Here is a 16,875-nt window from a genome sequence, read left to right as displayed (position 1 = left end):
CAAACTAGAATGAAATTTATGACCGTGATATTGTTTATTGTATTTAATAAAATATCATTTATTTTGTATTAACTATGCCCGTCGCCCATGTTAGAGAACACGGCATTGTACTGCTGTAAAACGTTAAAAAAGCAATTGTTAAACGGTGTTGCCTATTTTGTATCGATATTGAATTCATACTGCCCGCGGCTTCTACGAAATTTGGAAAGTGACCCGTGACTCGTTTTGAGTTGGCGACCCATGGCAAAACTATCATAGGTAATTAAAAGAGAAGCAGGTACATTTTCGACAACCCTAAAATCATAAAGAGACATCAATCGTATGGCATTCTCTTTATTAACACAGACAAACGAATATCTTAGCACACTCCACTCCGAACACAACGCTTTTTCCCGATTACGAGAGAGTTAAAAGAAAGGCAAAGCGGCGATGATTGACACTGATCATGTGATTGAGGCCTACATCACGAATATTTAGCACGGCAACAAGTGTAAATGTAGGCATGGTTCTATTTTTTCCACGTTTGAGGTACGTAAATTTGTCTATATAGCTGAAATGTGATCGAATAATATGAACCTTCAATACCATCAATTACGCCGAATCATACAGCCTATACTTGGCATCTGAGTATACAACCGTGGCGCTCTTACAAAGTGCTTGTGGTTTCTGGGTTACCGACAACATACAATGATACACATCTATGGCTTAGTATTTTTAGTTAAAAAAAATTCCATGGCTTTGGCTTCTTTCCAGCGTGGGGCCGATTGTATTTCTTATAGCCTCTATCCGTGACGCCGGCGAGGTTGGTAGCGTTGTTGGGCGGATATCTATCAGTAAGTTGACAAGTCCCTGGATATGCGTCGCCCGACCTGATATATGCGTCGGTGCTCTCCCCTGCAAGGCAAACGAGCGAAACTTGTTGACGTTGTACGAAACTGTGGGTAATGCAGAAGTTACGGTGTGATGATATGATACCCGACTGAGGGTGGGAAGGCTTCTCGGAGGTGGTTGGTCAGTGACAAATTATACTTACTCGAACGGTTATGATTTTGGACTAATTCCACTTCCACTTACTTTGTACATTTACTAAACACCACCGCCACGACACTAATGGAAGGGTTCCTAATTCCGGTTCTGGTCAGCTTCTATGTGTCGAAGGTTTATATGGGCTCCTCCTCATCGTCGACGTCACTACAACTGCAGTGCATTGAAAAGTCCTGGCGTAGAGTGAGCCGAGCTACAAATCGGCAGCAACGACCACGATCGGGACGCATATAAGTGAGAGCGACTCAAGAATGACTGCGAGAGAGATTGAAAGACGTCCAGGACAATACAAAGAGCGAAGACCCATGATTGAACATTATCAAATTCCTGCCGTAAAGCACAAGGCCTAAAATGGCGATAAGCACCACCTTGTTGCAGTGTTGGGATCAAGTCACTACCTTCGAGTCACGAGTCACGGAGTCACGGAGTCACGAGTCATCTCGAGTCATTACACATTTTGACTCGAGTTAAGTCAAGTCAATCGATTTTCAAAGGTGACTCGAGTCAAGTCAAGTCACGATTCAAATCAAATTGTATATTCGAAGTATCAGTGATGATGCAAAGTCGATACATTTTGCTAACTGGGTGAAGGACAGATTAATTGGCCATTTATATTGAATCAAATGCCAAATATAATGTTAAATATGCACGCAAAAAGGCGTTGTATCGCTCACGCACGTGCGAAACTGCTAATAAAATATGTGAGTAACTGTGTATATGTATATTTACATGCTACAGTATGTTATTATCAGTCAATATAGACTTATAGAGGATCGAATACGAATCCTGGGGAAGTTGAACAAATTGATGTGGTACAATGCACTGCCCATCTGCACAGCCGTAAGAATATTAACGCATAAACTATATTCATTTGATTTGAACCATACAAGACGGTCGGTCAAGTAGATCAGTGATCACTGTGCAATGTAAGCACTGGGCCGTCCAAGAAACAAAGATACATTGCTATTAGATTGGATTAATCTATTACTACTACTACTACGACAACGTAAGCTGTGATCATTTCGTTTGAGGTCAATTTATTTGTGATTTAACAATGAAGGATCAGTGAAACGTACAATCAGTGAATGACTGGTTGCTCTCACAAGAGACACCGGCGTATCGCGAACAACCCGAACATACATAAGATATGGTGATTTAATCGACACCGTTTACGTAACTGACTCGTAAATTTTGCTCCGAGTCACGAGTCAATCCACATTTCTGAAGCGCCGAGTCAAGTCAAGTCAAGTCAAGTCATTTTTTTCAAAGTGACTCGAATCAAGTCATACGAAAAAATTGACTCGGGAGGTCCAATCACTGCTTTGTTGTGATCATTAATACATACATATAACCAACAGAGTTGCAGATTTAAAGCTCGAACACTTCGGCTCGATAGAGAAGCAGACATCACGACCGACTATATTGAATGCATATTTTTATATTTACCTGGATTTACTGCCTTCACAATCATCATCATCCCAAAATCTTCGTGATCGAGAATATGGCAGTGAATAATCACATCTCCGGTGAAGTCGGTTGGGGTGAATCGAATCTGTATATAATATAATCAATAGGGCTCTTCAAAAATGACTTTTTTTCTCAAATCGTACTGGCTACTTGATAAAATTGTTAGGTTACCTAATTTAATCCTACACACCAAATTTGGTTCAATTCCAACCAGTAGCCGCATTGCTACAGAAGAAGAAAGTTTCTATTTATCATATAAAAATTTTCTGTTCACCCCATGAAGGTGTTAGGTTGTCTACAGAAACGATGTTCACCAACTTTGGTTCAATTTCAACTAGTGGAAGCGGAGTTATTGCCGTCGAAAAATTTGGATTATGAATAAAATAGTATTTACGGTGACCAATTCTTTAATTATTTATTATAGTCGTGCCCACCGTAAATAATATTTTATTCAAATCCAAATTTTTCGACGGCAAGAACTACGCTTCCACTGTTTGGAATTGAATCAAATTTGGTGAACATCGTTTCTATAGACAACCTAACACTTTCATGGGGAGAACAGAAAATTTTCAAATTTTTTGGTATTTATTTTTATATAATAAATAGAAACTTTCTTCTCCTGTAACAATGCGGCTACTGGTTGGAATTGAACCAAATTTGGTGTGTAGGCTTAAATTAGGTAACCTAACAATTTTATAAAGTAGCCAGTACGATTTGAGAAAAAAAGTCATTTTTGAAGAGCCCTAATAATCAATCGGATATCACGCCATGCACTTTTATTTGATGTATCACAATATAGATTAACATTCAACAGAGAGAAATGAGAAATACAAATAGTTACGATGGCGATATTCGTACGATAACGTTACTAGTATCAAAGAGCTACAGAACCAGCAACGTTTGCGATTTTATGCCTTATGTTAGGACTATGCCTATCGCAAATTTTCCATAGTAAGGCATATTCTATAAAGAAAAGGTAAAAATACAAATCAAATTTCACCGTGATGTTGGATAGTGCCGGTACTAACAGTACGTCTCGCCATTCACCAATTAAAGCACGTGCCAGTCCGGTAACGGGGACGGGATTTCGTACGTTAGCGTCATTTGGCACCGTATCTGTGTAGGAGCGCAAAAAGATTGGAACATTCCTTGGGGTATATAGGAGTAAATAGGTACAATGGATTACCAGGATCGTAATTCGCGTGCTGAAAGTGACATTGCTGCTGTTGGTTCCTTTGGACGTTCAAGTTAAACTTTACCTCTTCGTCGGGGAGCGAGTCACCGACTGGCCCAGTGTACTGGTTGTAGCGGACGACCTTAACGGACGTCGAAAATGATGAAGTTACTATTCATTGTCCCTCTATATCTAACTGTCCTGATATAATAGTTCTTGATAATGTGGTGTTTATCACCATTTGCGCCGTCAGGATACGCCCATGCTTATCACGCTACCATAACAGTCTTTCCTACTCACTTGAAAATGATTCACGTGAATGTGAAGGGGGTGCGATAAGATATCCGCGTTTACGAGATGCCATTCCTGTGGCTCGCCGAGAGCCATTGCATATCTGTTGAAATCGAATGAGATATTAAGTTATTTTTTCGCCTCTGTATGGCGCAGTCTTGGAGGACGGACATAGGCGCCTTCCGTTTCTGAATAGGGGCTTCTTCTAGACTTGAGCAACTAGAACATATTCAGCTTTTCCAGATTAGAAAATAATTAGAATTATTGAAATTGCTTCGAAATTGACTCGAGTTCAGTTCGTATCAAATTAGAGTTCAATCCCATAAGCACGAGCATGGCGAATGTCTGTAATCCAGGCTTGGCTCGTTTCGAACTATACAGTTCTCTTGTAGCATTCTCAGGAAATGCAGAATTAGCTTATTATTAACATGAGAGCATAGAAATATTTACCAAATTGGATTAAAATTGGAATTAGAGCAAAGCAACATTTCACAAATTAGATTAGAATTAGATTACCTGTATTTAGCTCTAATTAGTCCAATTAGACAACTAAAATTATCTAGTTGACCATATCCGCTCTATCTGGGATTATATGGATGTGGATCAATTGCTTATATCTACTGATGTATATTTGCATTCACATTTCGCTTTCCACTTTAATATTGTTTATGGGGACGGGGCGTGACCATCTTTACCCATTAGCCGTCACTATACTGACCTGTAATACTTCGGATCACTCCACTGCTCCCTGTTTAAGTGATGGTTCGTTGCAAGCTCCACAACGAATCGTCCTTTTATTTCGTCTTCCCGAAGATTTCTCTGGTCCGTGAGATAAGGCGGAGGGCTGGGGAGTGTGCGCGGAAAAAAGTCTCGTTTGCGGGAGGTGCCACGTACAACTTCCAGTGTCAAAAGAATTCCCTCGTAATTACTAATTATACCCATCTGATTTCTGTCATCGTGGGATGAGCTTAGCTGTAATTAAATCAATGCGTCAAGCACAAATTTATACAAAACTGCATTATGATAACTCTGATGTTCACTGCTTGTGGCAGTCGGTCCGGGAACTTCTGAGGGTACACTATAATATTAGGATATTATTATTATTATAGATAGCCAAAATGAGGTGGCGCTTATCACTGCGAACGGTCTGGTGCACCGCGTGCAGGGTTTGTCATGAGCAACGATTAAATCAGTAGAAATGCATATCAAAAGGTTAGATTAGTAACAGCAATATGTGACACGAGTCCACGAATTCGGTGACGGCTGAAAAAAGTAGCGGGTTCACTAACAGGCTATAAAAGTTGTCAACGAGAGGGCTACTCCCTCACAACTGTCCATGATGCGCGTATTTACAACTTGATAAAAGAAAATAGTCGACAGTGTCAGGTAAAAACAGAAATTGCATAAAGGAGGACCAATACACCTAATTTTGAATGCATCCGCTTTCAGCCGAAAATGGCCGGAACGAAGGCGAAACAAATATTTTCATGGCGGTTGCGATATTCGCATTGACGATATTTGGTCGAATAAGGATGTTTGGAAATTTCGATAGTGGCATCCTTCGTCGTCGATTCTATATTCTGTGTTCCATCGGGATCGGATGAGCTTTCGAATCACGCTATTCGCTTCGTTAGTAATATTAATATCGCGAATTTGGTTCGGATGGCGCAAAACCCCGAAACGCTCCGAATTTTATGGAAAAGCTCGAGGAGAACCCGAGCCTATCACGGGTTACTTTTCATTACTCATCCGAAGTTCCCATCAGGAGCATATACCCAGAGCTGGCGTTTATGGTGATATGAACGGAGAGGATCATTGATGAAGTACTTCCACGATTTTAACGCCTAGTTAGCAAGATTGTAATGACTCTATTCGAGTCATGATTTTTTAATGACTCGACTTTACTCGAGTCATTTCTCTAAATACTGCAAATGACTCGAGTCGACTTGAGTAAATTTGTGTATTGACTCACTTGTACTCGTGCCACTGGGCATGACTCGAGACTCGAGCGGTCAAGACCGGCATTTCATTGTAACTTCGAAGAATAATACAGTTACCTCATTATTGGAATTTCTCAACTCAAAACTGAACAGCGAACATAATGTCTTGAACTCGGACCCGAGTCTCAACAGTGTGACCCGGACTCGACCCTCTACTCCCGACCTGGACTCTACTTGACTCGGTTGTGAATTCTAAGTGACTCGACTTGACTATAAAAGTGAGATTGACATTGTGGCTCGGTACATTGTGACTTGGTTAACATCCTGCTTGTTAGTAAGATATAGTGTATCTGTTTCGATGCTATTACGAAATCTAGGAATTATGCATTGGTACACCCCAATTCCCATCGTAAAATATACTGAACATCCGAAACCCATCAGCTAGTATACTTTTTTCCGTTCTGGTGATCTTCTAACGATGGAAATGTAAGTTTTACTTACAATATACGTTCCTGGAGAGTCGCATCTCACAAGCCAATCAGCTTTTGAACCGCTTACGAGTAATGTTTGCCTGTTAGGATTCTTTCTTGGTGTCTTCAAATAGATGCCGTCGATTGCGATTTCGCGAACCTCGCAAACACTTGTTGGTATTCCGTCAGATGTCGTTATAGACAATTCAAGATTGTGGCCACCCCCTGCGTTTACCATTCTAAATAGACGGTGCTGTTACAATTGGAAGCTAAAACGTTGGATACTCGAGGTTTGTGAGCATAAAAGACCAGCAGTATTTCGTATATACGTAGTTGTTAACGTGTCCAGTGTGGGTATATAGGGTTACCCCATTTGGAGATACGAAAAGAGAACACTTTTTACAAGTTACAAATGATATAATAGCGGGCGAGAAAACAGGTGATTTTTACAGGAAATATTGTTCCGTTGACTAAAAAAGGTGCATTTCCCCAACCCGACGCCTGAAAGACCCGCTCCCACGTAAAATCGATTGGCGTTGATCTTTTCTGTTTAGTGAGCCTTGTCGTCACTGCCGATTTCGCGTCATTTAGGGCATTTTTTAGATGTCTTGTCCGTGCACAGTCGCCTGGCCCTCGAAGCCATAAAGGAGCAGGAATTGCCAAAAAGGAGGTTATTTCACATCGTTCAAAATTGCTGGGAATATCACTAAACCCAAAAAGTCTGCTAGAGAAGGCGTGATTTCAATAAAACTGTTCGATTATTTGCTGTTTACGGAACTCAGCAGCAATGACAACATCACCTGAGATATTTCGAAGCTACAGTTGTCTGATTGAACCGTGACCAAAAGAGTAACAGCAATGCCAGTCGATCTTTTATCGGATGTTCTGAAACAAACACGTTGCCGCATAGACTACTTTATCCTAGCTTGCACGAATTCGCCGACTTCACAGACATTGCATAGCTAACTATCTGGGTACATTTTATCAGAGTGGACATATTTGCAGAGGAAATGCTGACTGGGCAAACGTGACAGGGGGACCAGCGAAAAACATCAATTTGACAAAGCTAACTACTGTAACTAATGGTGCAGGGGCCCCGCCATGGAAGGAAAGGAGGAGGGTTGATTGGTTTGCTCAGAAATGACCCCGAACGGCAGACTTGTTCTCATATCAGTGAGAGCTCAATGTGATAATGGAGTTCGGTTCTCTGGTGGAAGGGTTTAGAGGTGGATAAACCGGCCCATATACGAATGGTAAATAGGCTGCAGTAGCCAAAATTTAATAGTAGCCCACAAATACAAGGTAATAATGTTCTGCGACCCGCAGCGTCTTTTGCTGCTAAAATGCGGCCCGTTTAATGGAGGTTGAGAACCCCTGCTCTAAACAGTACAACAGATCTCGCTGATGAGTAATGTAAAAAACGTACAGCCCGATGGGGGGTCTGGGGGCCCAGCCCCCTAGAAGTTTGGTTGATCGCTCTGTGAGGGACCCAAGACCAACGTTTTGGGGGAGCCTATATTTTGTCGCATTGTTTTAATGTTTCATTGAAGTACCCTACTGTACCGTACCTGAATCTGTACATTTTCCCAAGGAATAGTTTCTTCCGCGGCATCAGCTGTCCGTTGGTGGTGAAATAGTGTACATTGTTGGCGAGCCACTTTTCCACCTTTGGACTTTGCCTAGTGATAGCTCGGTATAATACTCTGAGGTGGTTATGTAATGATGTAGCCTACTTTTATTATTATACTAGAGTTGCAATTAAAGCAAAAATCAATTTAAAACGAACATATTTAAAACATAGCCCTTGTTTAAGACATGTTTTTTATTGTTTTATTTTTGGTTTTTATTAGCGATGACGTCATCTTACATTGTAAGGCCACAGCGGAATGCCATCAACAATCGAAAATAGGGTAAATATATGGCTCCTATGTCGAAATAAGCTTCCGACTTCTGTCCTAAACGGATCATAAATATGTTTGACCAGGCTTACATTGTAGTGCAGCATTATTTACTGTCGGCGATCATCATTTTTAGAACATCCATTGCGTACCAATGATCTAAAACTAAATGCTAAAACTATTGCGCCGACGACGATTTCGAGGGTTCCAACCATTCCGTATAATGTATACGTCGACTATATTGGATGGAATTGTCCGTAGCCTCATATACTACATGTTTTTTCGAAAGTACTCCTTGCACTTCTACAACGCTGACTACTGTGACCACCTCTGATAATTGCAGGGTTGTAACCAAGTCACAAAGTTCCGACTAACTTTTACAGTTTTGACTCGAGTCAACTCGAGAAAGAATCGCGACTCAAGTCATTACAATCCTGGACAATTGCCATAACACTTACAGCCGGTTTTATATCATCAAATTCCTATGTTACCTTATCAGTAGGGCGATTTGGACCTATGACGAATTGCAGTATAGTTCCAACACGCATTATGGTAGAAATGCTCAAAATTTGCTGTAGTACCTTACATTCTCGGGTAGAATGTGTCTGTCGTTACTAAATAGCTTTCCAAGAATATATAGAAAGAGCGTTCAACAGCAGCAGCTGTTGGCTGGCAACACTGCAATTGTGCGTACACTGCTAGTGACACACAGTGTTGCTTCATTCTGACAATATTGTCTACCGCGCAATTTTCATCATGCGCTTCTTGATACAAGATCCAATGCCCACGTAGCCTTCCTTCAGTTAGGATATTGCGGTACGTTGAGCATACCACTATGCCAACCTATTTGTTTCGTTCGACCGTGTATCAATCACAATCAGCAGACAATGGGCCGTATAAAACAGTAAACCTATAAAGTAGGCCACAAGTCGTAAAATGTCAAATTATAAGTTCATCGACAGTGCAAACATATACTATTCAACGAAATGCAGGTGGCAAAACGTTTTGACTTTGTAAACAATTTTAACAATTCTTTGAACTAACGCTACAATTTTGACAAAATTCTGACTTATTTTCACATGTCAAAAACAGCGTACATCTCTACCTGAATCCGGCATAATCCTTGATATTTTCTTGAAGCACTCCGTATCCACGGCGGGAATCGTTGAAGAGCAGAAGAGGTTGGAAAATTAGCTGGATGTCTTTATCGCAATTCCAAGGACAAGAAGCAGCTCGCAGTTTAGCCGGCGTATCATTCGGATCGTCGTCAACTATAAGAATGCCAGCCAATCCGCCGCTGACCTGTGAATTTCACAATATTTGTCGTGTCCGCTGTTGGCTGTTGCCCGTAAGACTTGTACAAACTACCAATCTGGTTATTTGACGGTCAACTATAGCCAAGCCTACTGTATTTTGAGTAATTCTAGTTCTAGTGCGATAATTGAGGATTTTGGAAAGTGTTTCGTTCTAGTTCTAGATGTAGCTGCGCAATTAAAAAAATAGTTTCCAAATAACTAGAAAACACGGGGCGTCGTTTGGCGTAAAGCGTTATATAAGTGTTCTGTTGCGTGATGTTCTTGTCGCCATTGCTAGCTCAGAGTCATCACTACTAACAGTGGCGTAGCTAGGGGTTGGTTTGGGGGGGTCCAAACCCCTCCCAGTTAAAACTCGAAACCCGGTCGCTTTGAAATCCCGATTCCATCTCAAATTTTTATTATCGCATTTACAACTCCGTAATTGGTCTTAACGGTGCTGAGTTGCTTCGGAATTATTCTTACTATTGATACACAACGACAGCATTGTCGCTTATCGCCTATTCAGGCCTTGTGCGCCACGACAATGCATTTGATAAAGTTCATGGTCATTGCTTTCATGGGCGTCCTGTCATCCACACATGCATGTCTTCATACACTCTCCCTTCCTTTATTGCGTCCTTTTCGGGCCTCTGCTGCCGACTTTCTTGATTTCGGCTCACTCTTTCTCTGAACTTTTGAAGGTACTGTGTTCACAGCAGGATCGGCGATGAGGAGCCGAGATAAACCTCCGACACATAGAACTAGTTATTGTATGTTTTAGATCACTAGTGAGTTAGCTGCTGACTTTTAATGGTCGTTAGTTCTAGTTGTAGTTCTAGTCGCAAATTTCGAATATCCCGGATTTGTACAAGCCTGTTGTCCGTATCGAACTAGTGCATTACCTGGAATATAGTGGAGCCGTGCACGTGGGCGTGGTACCAATACGTGCCAGATGAATGCTGAGGATGAATTTGGTATCGGTACTGATGCTGGTCTTGCGGATCGATTTTTATCACCACGCTGTCCTGTGGATTCTGAAATGCACATTATAGACTACAACCTGAACTATTGCTATCAGCTCGCGGATAATATCGTGCCGATGCCACGCTTTGAAAGAAATATCGGTGTCGGCCAATACAAAGTAAAAATGCCAGCAATTTACGCTGGAGAACATATGGGGACCGTATACTTAACTTGCACCAATAGAAAGTCCTTACTAAACAATAAGTCTTGCCAAATTGATTTGGAGGGAACATTTATTGAGGGCTGAGTAAAAAGATTTTAGGTTGTGGGGAACGCAGACTAGGAAAAAATCAGAAGCAGGGAATGCATTAAAAAGGTTCGGAACCAGTGTGTTCTCGGTAGTGAATTTACGATACAATTATTGCTTAATTCAAACCTCTCCGCTGATATGCAATCCGTGAGTATGAAGATTCGTAGTGTTCGGAAAATTTTGTTGATTTTCATGGTTTCCATTATCGTTTTCTTCCGGACTTAAGTTATTTTTCTTAAAACAAAGGTTTAAACTCTGATCGCGAACGTAACCATGTCTAGTCTACGGATATGGATTATTATTATTCACCAAGTTCAACGTCAGCACATCGCCTTTTTTCACTCGGAAAGTCGGGCCCGACGCAGCATTTCCGTTGTATAACCTCCTCTTCAGCTCCAACCAACCATACCTGAGCGTCCCAATATCAACTGTCATGTCGACGGTCCATGCTCCTCCTTTGCTAACTAGTTGTTCCGGCTTCTTGTAATCCTCTCCCTCTGCAAAATGATAGCGTGAAAAACAATTGATATCAAAACATGATCTATTATAAACGGTGGCATTTCCGCTAGTGATGAGCATCGGAGCGGAGTCGGAGTGGATTTGGAGAGGAGTTTTGCCGATTTTGTGACAGTCGGAGCGGAGTCGGAGTTTACTACAGACATTTTTTCGGATAAATTCGGAGCATTGTAACTTTTGTCTCCGATATCTTTCGATAGCTCTGTACCATGCTTGCCACTGTTTCGGATACTTGACGAGATTCATCGGAGTATCTCGGAGTCTGGGATTGAACTCTTCGGAGTCGGAGGGAGTTTTCCTCAGACATTAAAGTTGTCGTAGGGATTCGGAGTCTCGAAAAGCACTATCCGCTCATCACTGATTCCGCACAGCGTAACCGACATATACTCACGTCCAAGTTGATCGATACAACGATTATTCATCATACATCTCGATTTAGCTCCTACGAGATTCGCCAGGAACAAAAGCCCTAACGTGCAGCAACCGAGGACTCCCATTGATCTCTTCGACGCTTGTCACGAGCGACTTTAAGCAGTGGTCTATATGACTACATTGAAAATGAAGACATGAGATATACCTGAACGTGTATGGTTATTGTCGCAATGCCATACCATGCAATGTTTTTCAGTATACATTTTTATGGCATTATTGACAAGAAATAGTTCTACTGCAGGGATAGCGATTGAATGGCGACGATTCAGATTAATATATTTCTTTTATCGCCATCGGCCCTGTATTGGATGATAGAAAGGTTCCCACACTAGTACTTGGAATAACACAGGAGGAATAAGGTGGCAGAGGTTCAGTAACAGTATAGCGGGCTGTATCCAGCTTCTCAAATGCCATGAGTTTCATCAGTGGACTATTTTTGAATGATGTTTGTTTGAAGCATTGCTTGACATTTTAAACGGCTATGATTTAAAATACGATGTGTTTTAAATGTAATCTCAATTATTTATCATTTTACGCAGATACCGACGGAGTCAATGAAACCTATGGACAGCGTAACATAATCTTTGAAATACGAATGATAGCTGGATATCATGAATCGCTCAATCTGCGTTCGACGCAACTGCTGCTCGGTTAGCAATAGCCGAGTGCATGACAGACTAACTGTCTGTATCGTCGAATGCTGGTCTGAGTACTGGAGCTTCAAATATATATCATTAGTCTGGGAAGTTTGTTCCACAAAATTTATATGTAAAAAGAAAGCAGTACTTTTTAAGGAGTCGTGGCAAGCCGAAAGTATTTCAGCTTTTAGCCCGAACTTTCAAGTACGGAGACATGCCTTTCGAGTAATCCGGTCGAGACTTCGGCTCCAAAATCGTCTGGTAACGTGTATCGGCGGAAAATGCTTGTAAAGACTTCACGGCATGCAGAAATGAAGTGTCAGAGAGGTTAAACGGATGCGTGCACTCACGAGGCAGCGAAGACACCGACGCCGAGGCGTCATGTTCCACAGACTGTAGTTGGTATTTTGCAATTTTCACTCCAACTCCAACTCTTGACCCGTCTGATGTATGTGAGCGCGACGCAGGAACTGATACTCTTCGTTTCCAGACGTTGAATCGCTGCTGAATTTCCTATGATGGCGATTCCGACTCTCAAGATTCGCGTCGAAGGTTTTTTTAGTGGTATAGTTCATAGACGCAATCCTTATAGATGTGACCGATTGCTCCCTGATCTCGTAGCCGATTGTACCTGGATGATAGATTCGTTTCATTAGTCAAGGTGAGCCTACGTGACGCGGTAAAACTAACAGGGCTGGGCAGAATGATTTGTGTACTCAAATTCGATTCGGGGCGGGTAGTGAGAGATGGTTTTCCCAGCGCTGAAATCGTAGGCCCAATTCCACTAAGTTAAACAAAGGGGTGGGCTGCACAGATGCCGATAAATCCGTGATCGTCTATTCGACGTTGGTAATCGACCTGCCAGAGTTGCACAGATGACGATTTTGAACCGCTCGCCCATTTTCTGACATGTCTCGCAGATGAGTCAAAAAATACCATACATACACCTAGGTACTAGACATACCCTATTTGGGTCAGTGATCTGAGATGATTTATCTCACTGAGGAATACGCATGTGTGCAACGCGGCCATCAGGTGACCGTACTAGCGGATTAAGACGGTCGGAGATTACTCTTCCATAGGCATCTGTGCAATCCACCCATAAGAGTTTATTTATAAACGAGAATTATAGTTACGATACTATTCTCCCACCGTGGTAGCCTCGAGAACGCGTTTAGTCGTATATATCACAGCATACCAAACATGAATTGCAAACCTAAGCGATTCTGTGGAAACGGCACTTCTGTGAACTCATGATCAACCCACTGCATTGTCACAAACTGCAATGACATAGATACGGTCGAAAAAGTACCAATTCATGCTTATGATGATATATATTTTGGGTACATATTAGCTAGATACATAATAGAGGAGATGTGGTACCGATGGATCACTGGGACCGAAAATACTTGAAAAATTCTCCATGATAATTCCATGATTACACTACGTGAATTTGTCTACAATTACATGATGACAGAATCTTTTCTCACACGCAAAAAAAGTCGACCTGCGTGAGTTATGGGGTCTGTGACGAATGATTTACGTTTTAGGGGGTGTGAAGTAAATTTGGATCGACATTTGCATTTTTCTATATCACTTTTCAGACTAACAAACCCGCCATAATTTTTGATGTGGAGTATAGGGCTTGTATAAGGGTATATAGTGGCACTATTTTTTTGAATCACTACCATCCTCGAGTGGATTGTTTTCAAGTCAATTACAATATTTATGGGGTAGGGGACCTATGGCACCATAGCCAAATCAATCAAAATAGATGGACCAACTAATCACTTAACAACAGAGACTCGTCTACATATATATAGGCTGTATATCATAGGTACCTGTGGTGTTTTATCGCTATTACGAGGTATTTGAAAGTCAAAATGTCGATTTGCGGGTAATTTGTATGTGGCATTAATTTTGCAAGTTTAGGCGTAAATCAAAACATGATTTTATGCCAACATTTAAGTTGATATAATCTATTTTATTCTTGATGGTCACGACGAAACATTCTTCTTTGGCTTGCTGCAGCTTAGCTTATAGTACACAACAAAAAACGTTAACAAATTTGCGTTTTTGAGCGTATGTTTCGTAGGTCCCATGGTCGTTTGCCTTTGGACCCACCGGGTGGGGACCGATGACACGTTCGAGCAACAAATTTTAAACGTTTACATATATTTTTTGAAAAGCCGGATATTCCTGTAAATGTCCGCGATAAGTAGAGCTTGTATCGAAGTGTTGGGACAGCAAAAGATTTGCTATTCTCGGTTCAAGATTAGAGGGCCAGAGATCATTTTGCAATTTTTGATCCATCGGTACCACATCTCCCCTACATATGCTCAAGTTACATATTTCAACTTTCCAAGTCATCGATGCTTTTCTTACAGCGTTATAATGAGTGATACTCGAATACTCGGTTCGACTCGAAGCCTAACACTATATTGACAATTGATAACATTTGTTATTGTCATTAGCAGTCTGGTTCGTATTTTGAAAAGCAAAATGAAGTCCTTGTTGTGGATGGGATGTGAGAATTCTAAACTACAGGCATATCGCTACTCTGCTGTCCGTAGTTTTTTTTTTAGTGGTATTTATATTTGGCTTGATCATGGATTCCAGAATTAGGATGCATAAATGAAACAGCTTGATTTAAACCACGACCGCACTAACGTATCTCTATCAGATAAAATACACGGCCAATATTCTAATCGATAAAGGCGTGTTGGATAGGGTTACCATTCGCCCTCTTTTTTGACAGTTTTGAAAGTGTCCTCGGAGGACGCCCAAATGTTCTCCTTTTTGAGAATTAGTCTTCTTCTTTGAAAATTTTGGGTAAATATATGTGAAAATTGGACTGAGTTATAGGAAATCAGCACTCAAGTCACGGTCCGGCGGGTCATTCGGGAGTTTAGCCAGAACGACGACCTTTTTTTTCTTTCTTTTAGTCAACCAACTATACAAACTCGGAATAAATTTACCAAGCGCTCACATGAAAAGCAATCATTTCTCTTGCAGACAACTGACAACACTCGCCTATTGCAGAATGCAACTGTGAAGTATGCAGTTACGTTGCATCGTGTCTTCATTCCTGCTTGAGTATAATGGAGCCTCTACCGCGATCGCAACGCCTGGAAATCATGGCACTCGGCGTACAAAAAATATTGCAGAGCTCTTCTAAGGTTAACCATAGGGTTACCATAATTGGGAATCGGAAAAGGAGGACGACTTTCTCGCTCAGCGCCCAAAATACTGTTTTTTCCTTCACATTATCAGGTGGTTGACTAATGAAAAGGTCAACTTTCCGACTTAGCTCCCGAAATACCCACTGGGGCGTTAGTTCAGTGATGTTTTACTGTATCTCAGCCGAATTTTGCCCTATTAACCAAAATTCTCAAAAAAGAGGACAAAATCTCAAAAAGGAGGACATTTAGGCGTCCTCGGAGGACATTTTCAAAAACCCGAAAAAGGAGTACAATTCCTCCTAAAGGAGGACGTATGGTAACCCTATTTAACCAGTAACTCCGGATTCGAGTTACGCGAAGCATCACTAGCAGCGGACTCATACACGCGGCCCGCGAGACTATTTTGTGCAGCCCGCGTCGGCATTTTGGATTTTGAAGAATTCGACAATATTTACCCGCCATATGTCTACTACACACTACAAAAACTGCCACATGTCATTTCTAGATTTGGGAACTTAAGATTCGCTCTGAAACTATACCCCAAAAAACTGAAGCTACTCAAAATTCACTATCACATCACTTACATAAGTTACCATGCGGTGGGAGATCAGATCATCAACATTGCCTGTTTATGATGGTAAAACATAACACGTAGATAATCGTGACTGAAAATGGTGATTTGTTGAAGGAAAAGGAAGAAAATTGTGATTTGAACTTGAGCGTGACCTCGCGAACTCGGACTGAATGCGTGATAAAATAGAAATGTCTTGAGTTGAGTCGTGTCAAACGTTACAATCAGAGAAGGACTTGACCCGAAACGCCGTGACTTTGTACAACCACTGATGTAACAAACTACCAAACTGTTATGGGCTAGCAATACATTAAAAGGTCGTAGCTTGCGTTGTGTAGCGTATTTAGCTATCTAAGCACGTCGGTATGGCAACCAATAGCACTCTGTTGATGTATAGTTATAGTTACATCCTGCGTTGTCTTGGGTCTCTTTATCCATGTTATTATCGTCAATGAAAGGCGGCGAGTAAAGTAGTGGTACGCTCCACAGTTCTTACACCAATGAATTCTTCGTCGATTGCGTACATTTCTATTGCTATGGCACATCAATCATTATTTTGAAGTTGTTATTAATCTGCTCCAATTTTCGAGGGTAAATTAAACGCTGATTTAATTTGACTTTGGTAATGACATGCTCAACAGCCTAGTTAACAGGAGTATGCCCGAAACCCGGATTAGGCTATGC

General features: G+C 41.3%; 1 protein-coding gene across 1 annotated transcript; it reads right to left on the bottom strand.

Moving 5' to 3' along the window:
* Positions 1–317: 317 nt before the first annotated feature.
* On the bottom strand, positions 318–11,911 carry LOC145447870 (multicopper oxidase mco-like). The gene is made up of 13 exons (XM_080326135.1): positions 11,760–11,911; positions 11,162–11,349; positions 10,979–11,086; positions 10,482–10,613; positions 9,390–9,586; positions 7,955–8,065; positions 6,418–6,625; positions 4,695–4,948; positions 3,986–4,079; positions 3,698–3,827; positions 3,512–3,627; positions 2,491–2,596; positions 318–894 (listed from the first exon to the last, which is right to left on the bottom strand). Exons 1-13 carry the CDS (start codon positions 11,863–11,865, stop codon positions 719–721), a joined length of 1,926 nt encoding a protein of 641 aa, XP_080182261.1. The 5' UTR covers positions 11,866–11,911; the 3' UTR covers positions 318–718.
* Between the last annotated feature and the right edge of the window lie 4,964 nt (positions 11,912–16,875).

Source organism: Botryllus schlosseri, chromosome 10 (genome assembly GCF_051294905.1).
Source record: "Botryllus schlosseri isolate E-star chromosome 10, Bs_hap1, whole genome shotgun sequence".
NCBI lineage: Eukaryota > Metazoa > Chordata > Ascidiacea > Stolidobranchia > Styelidae > Botryllus > Botryllus schlosseri.
This window is presented reverse-complemented; position numbering and strand designations above follow the sequence as displayed.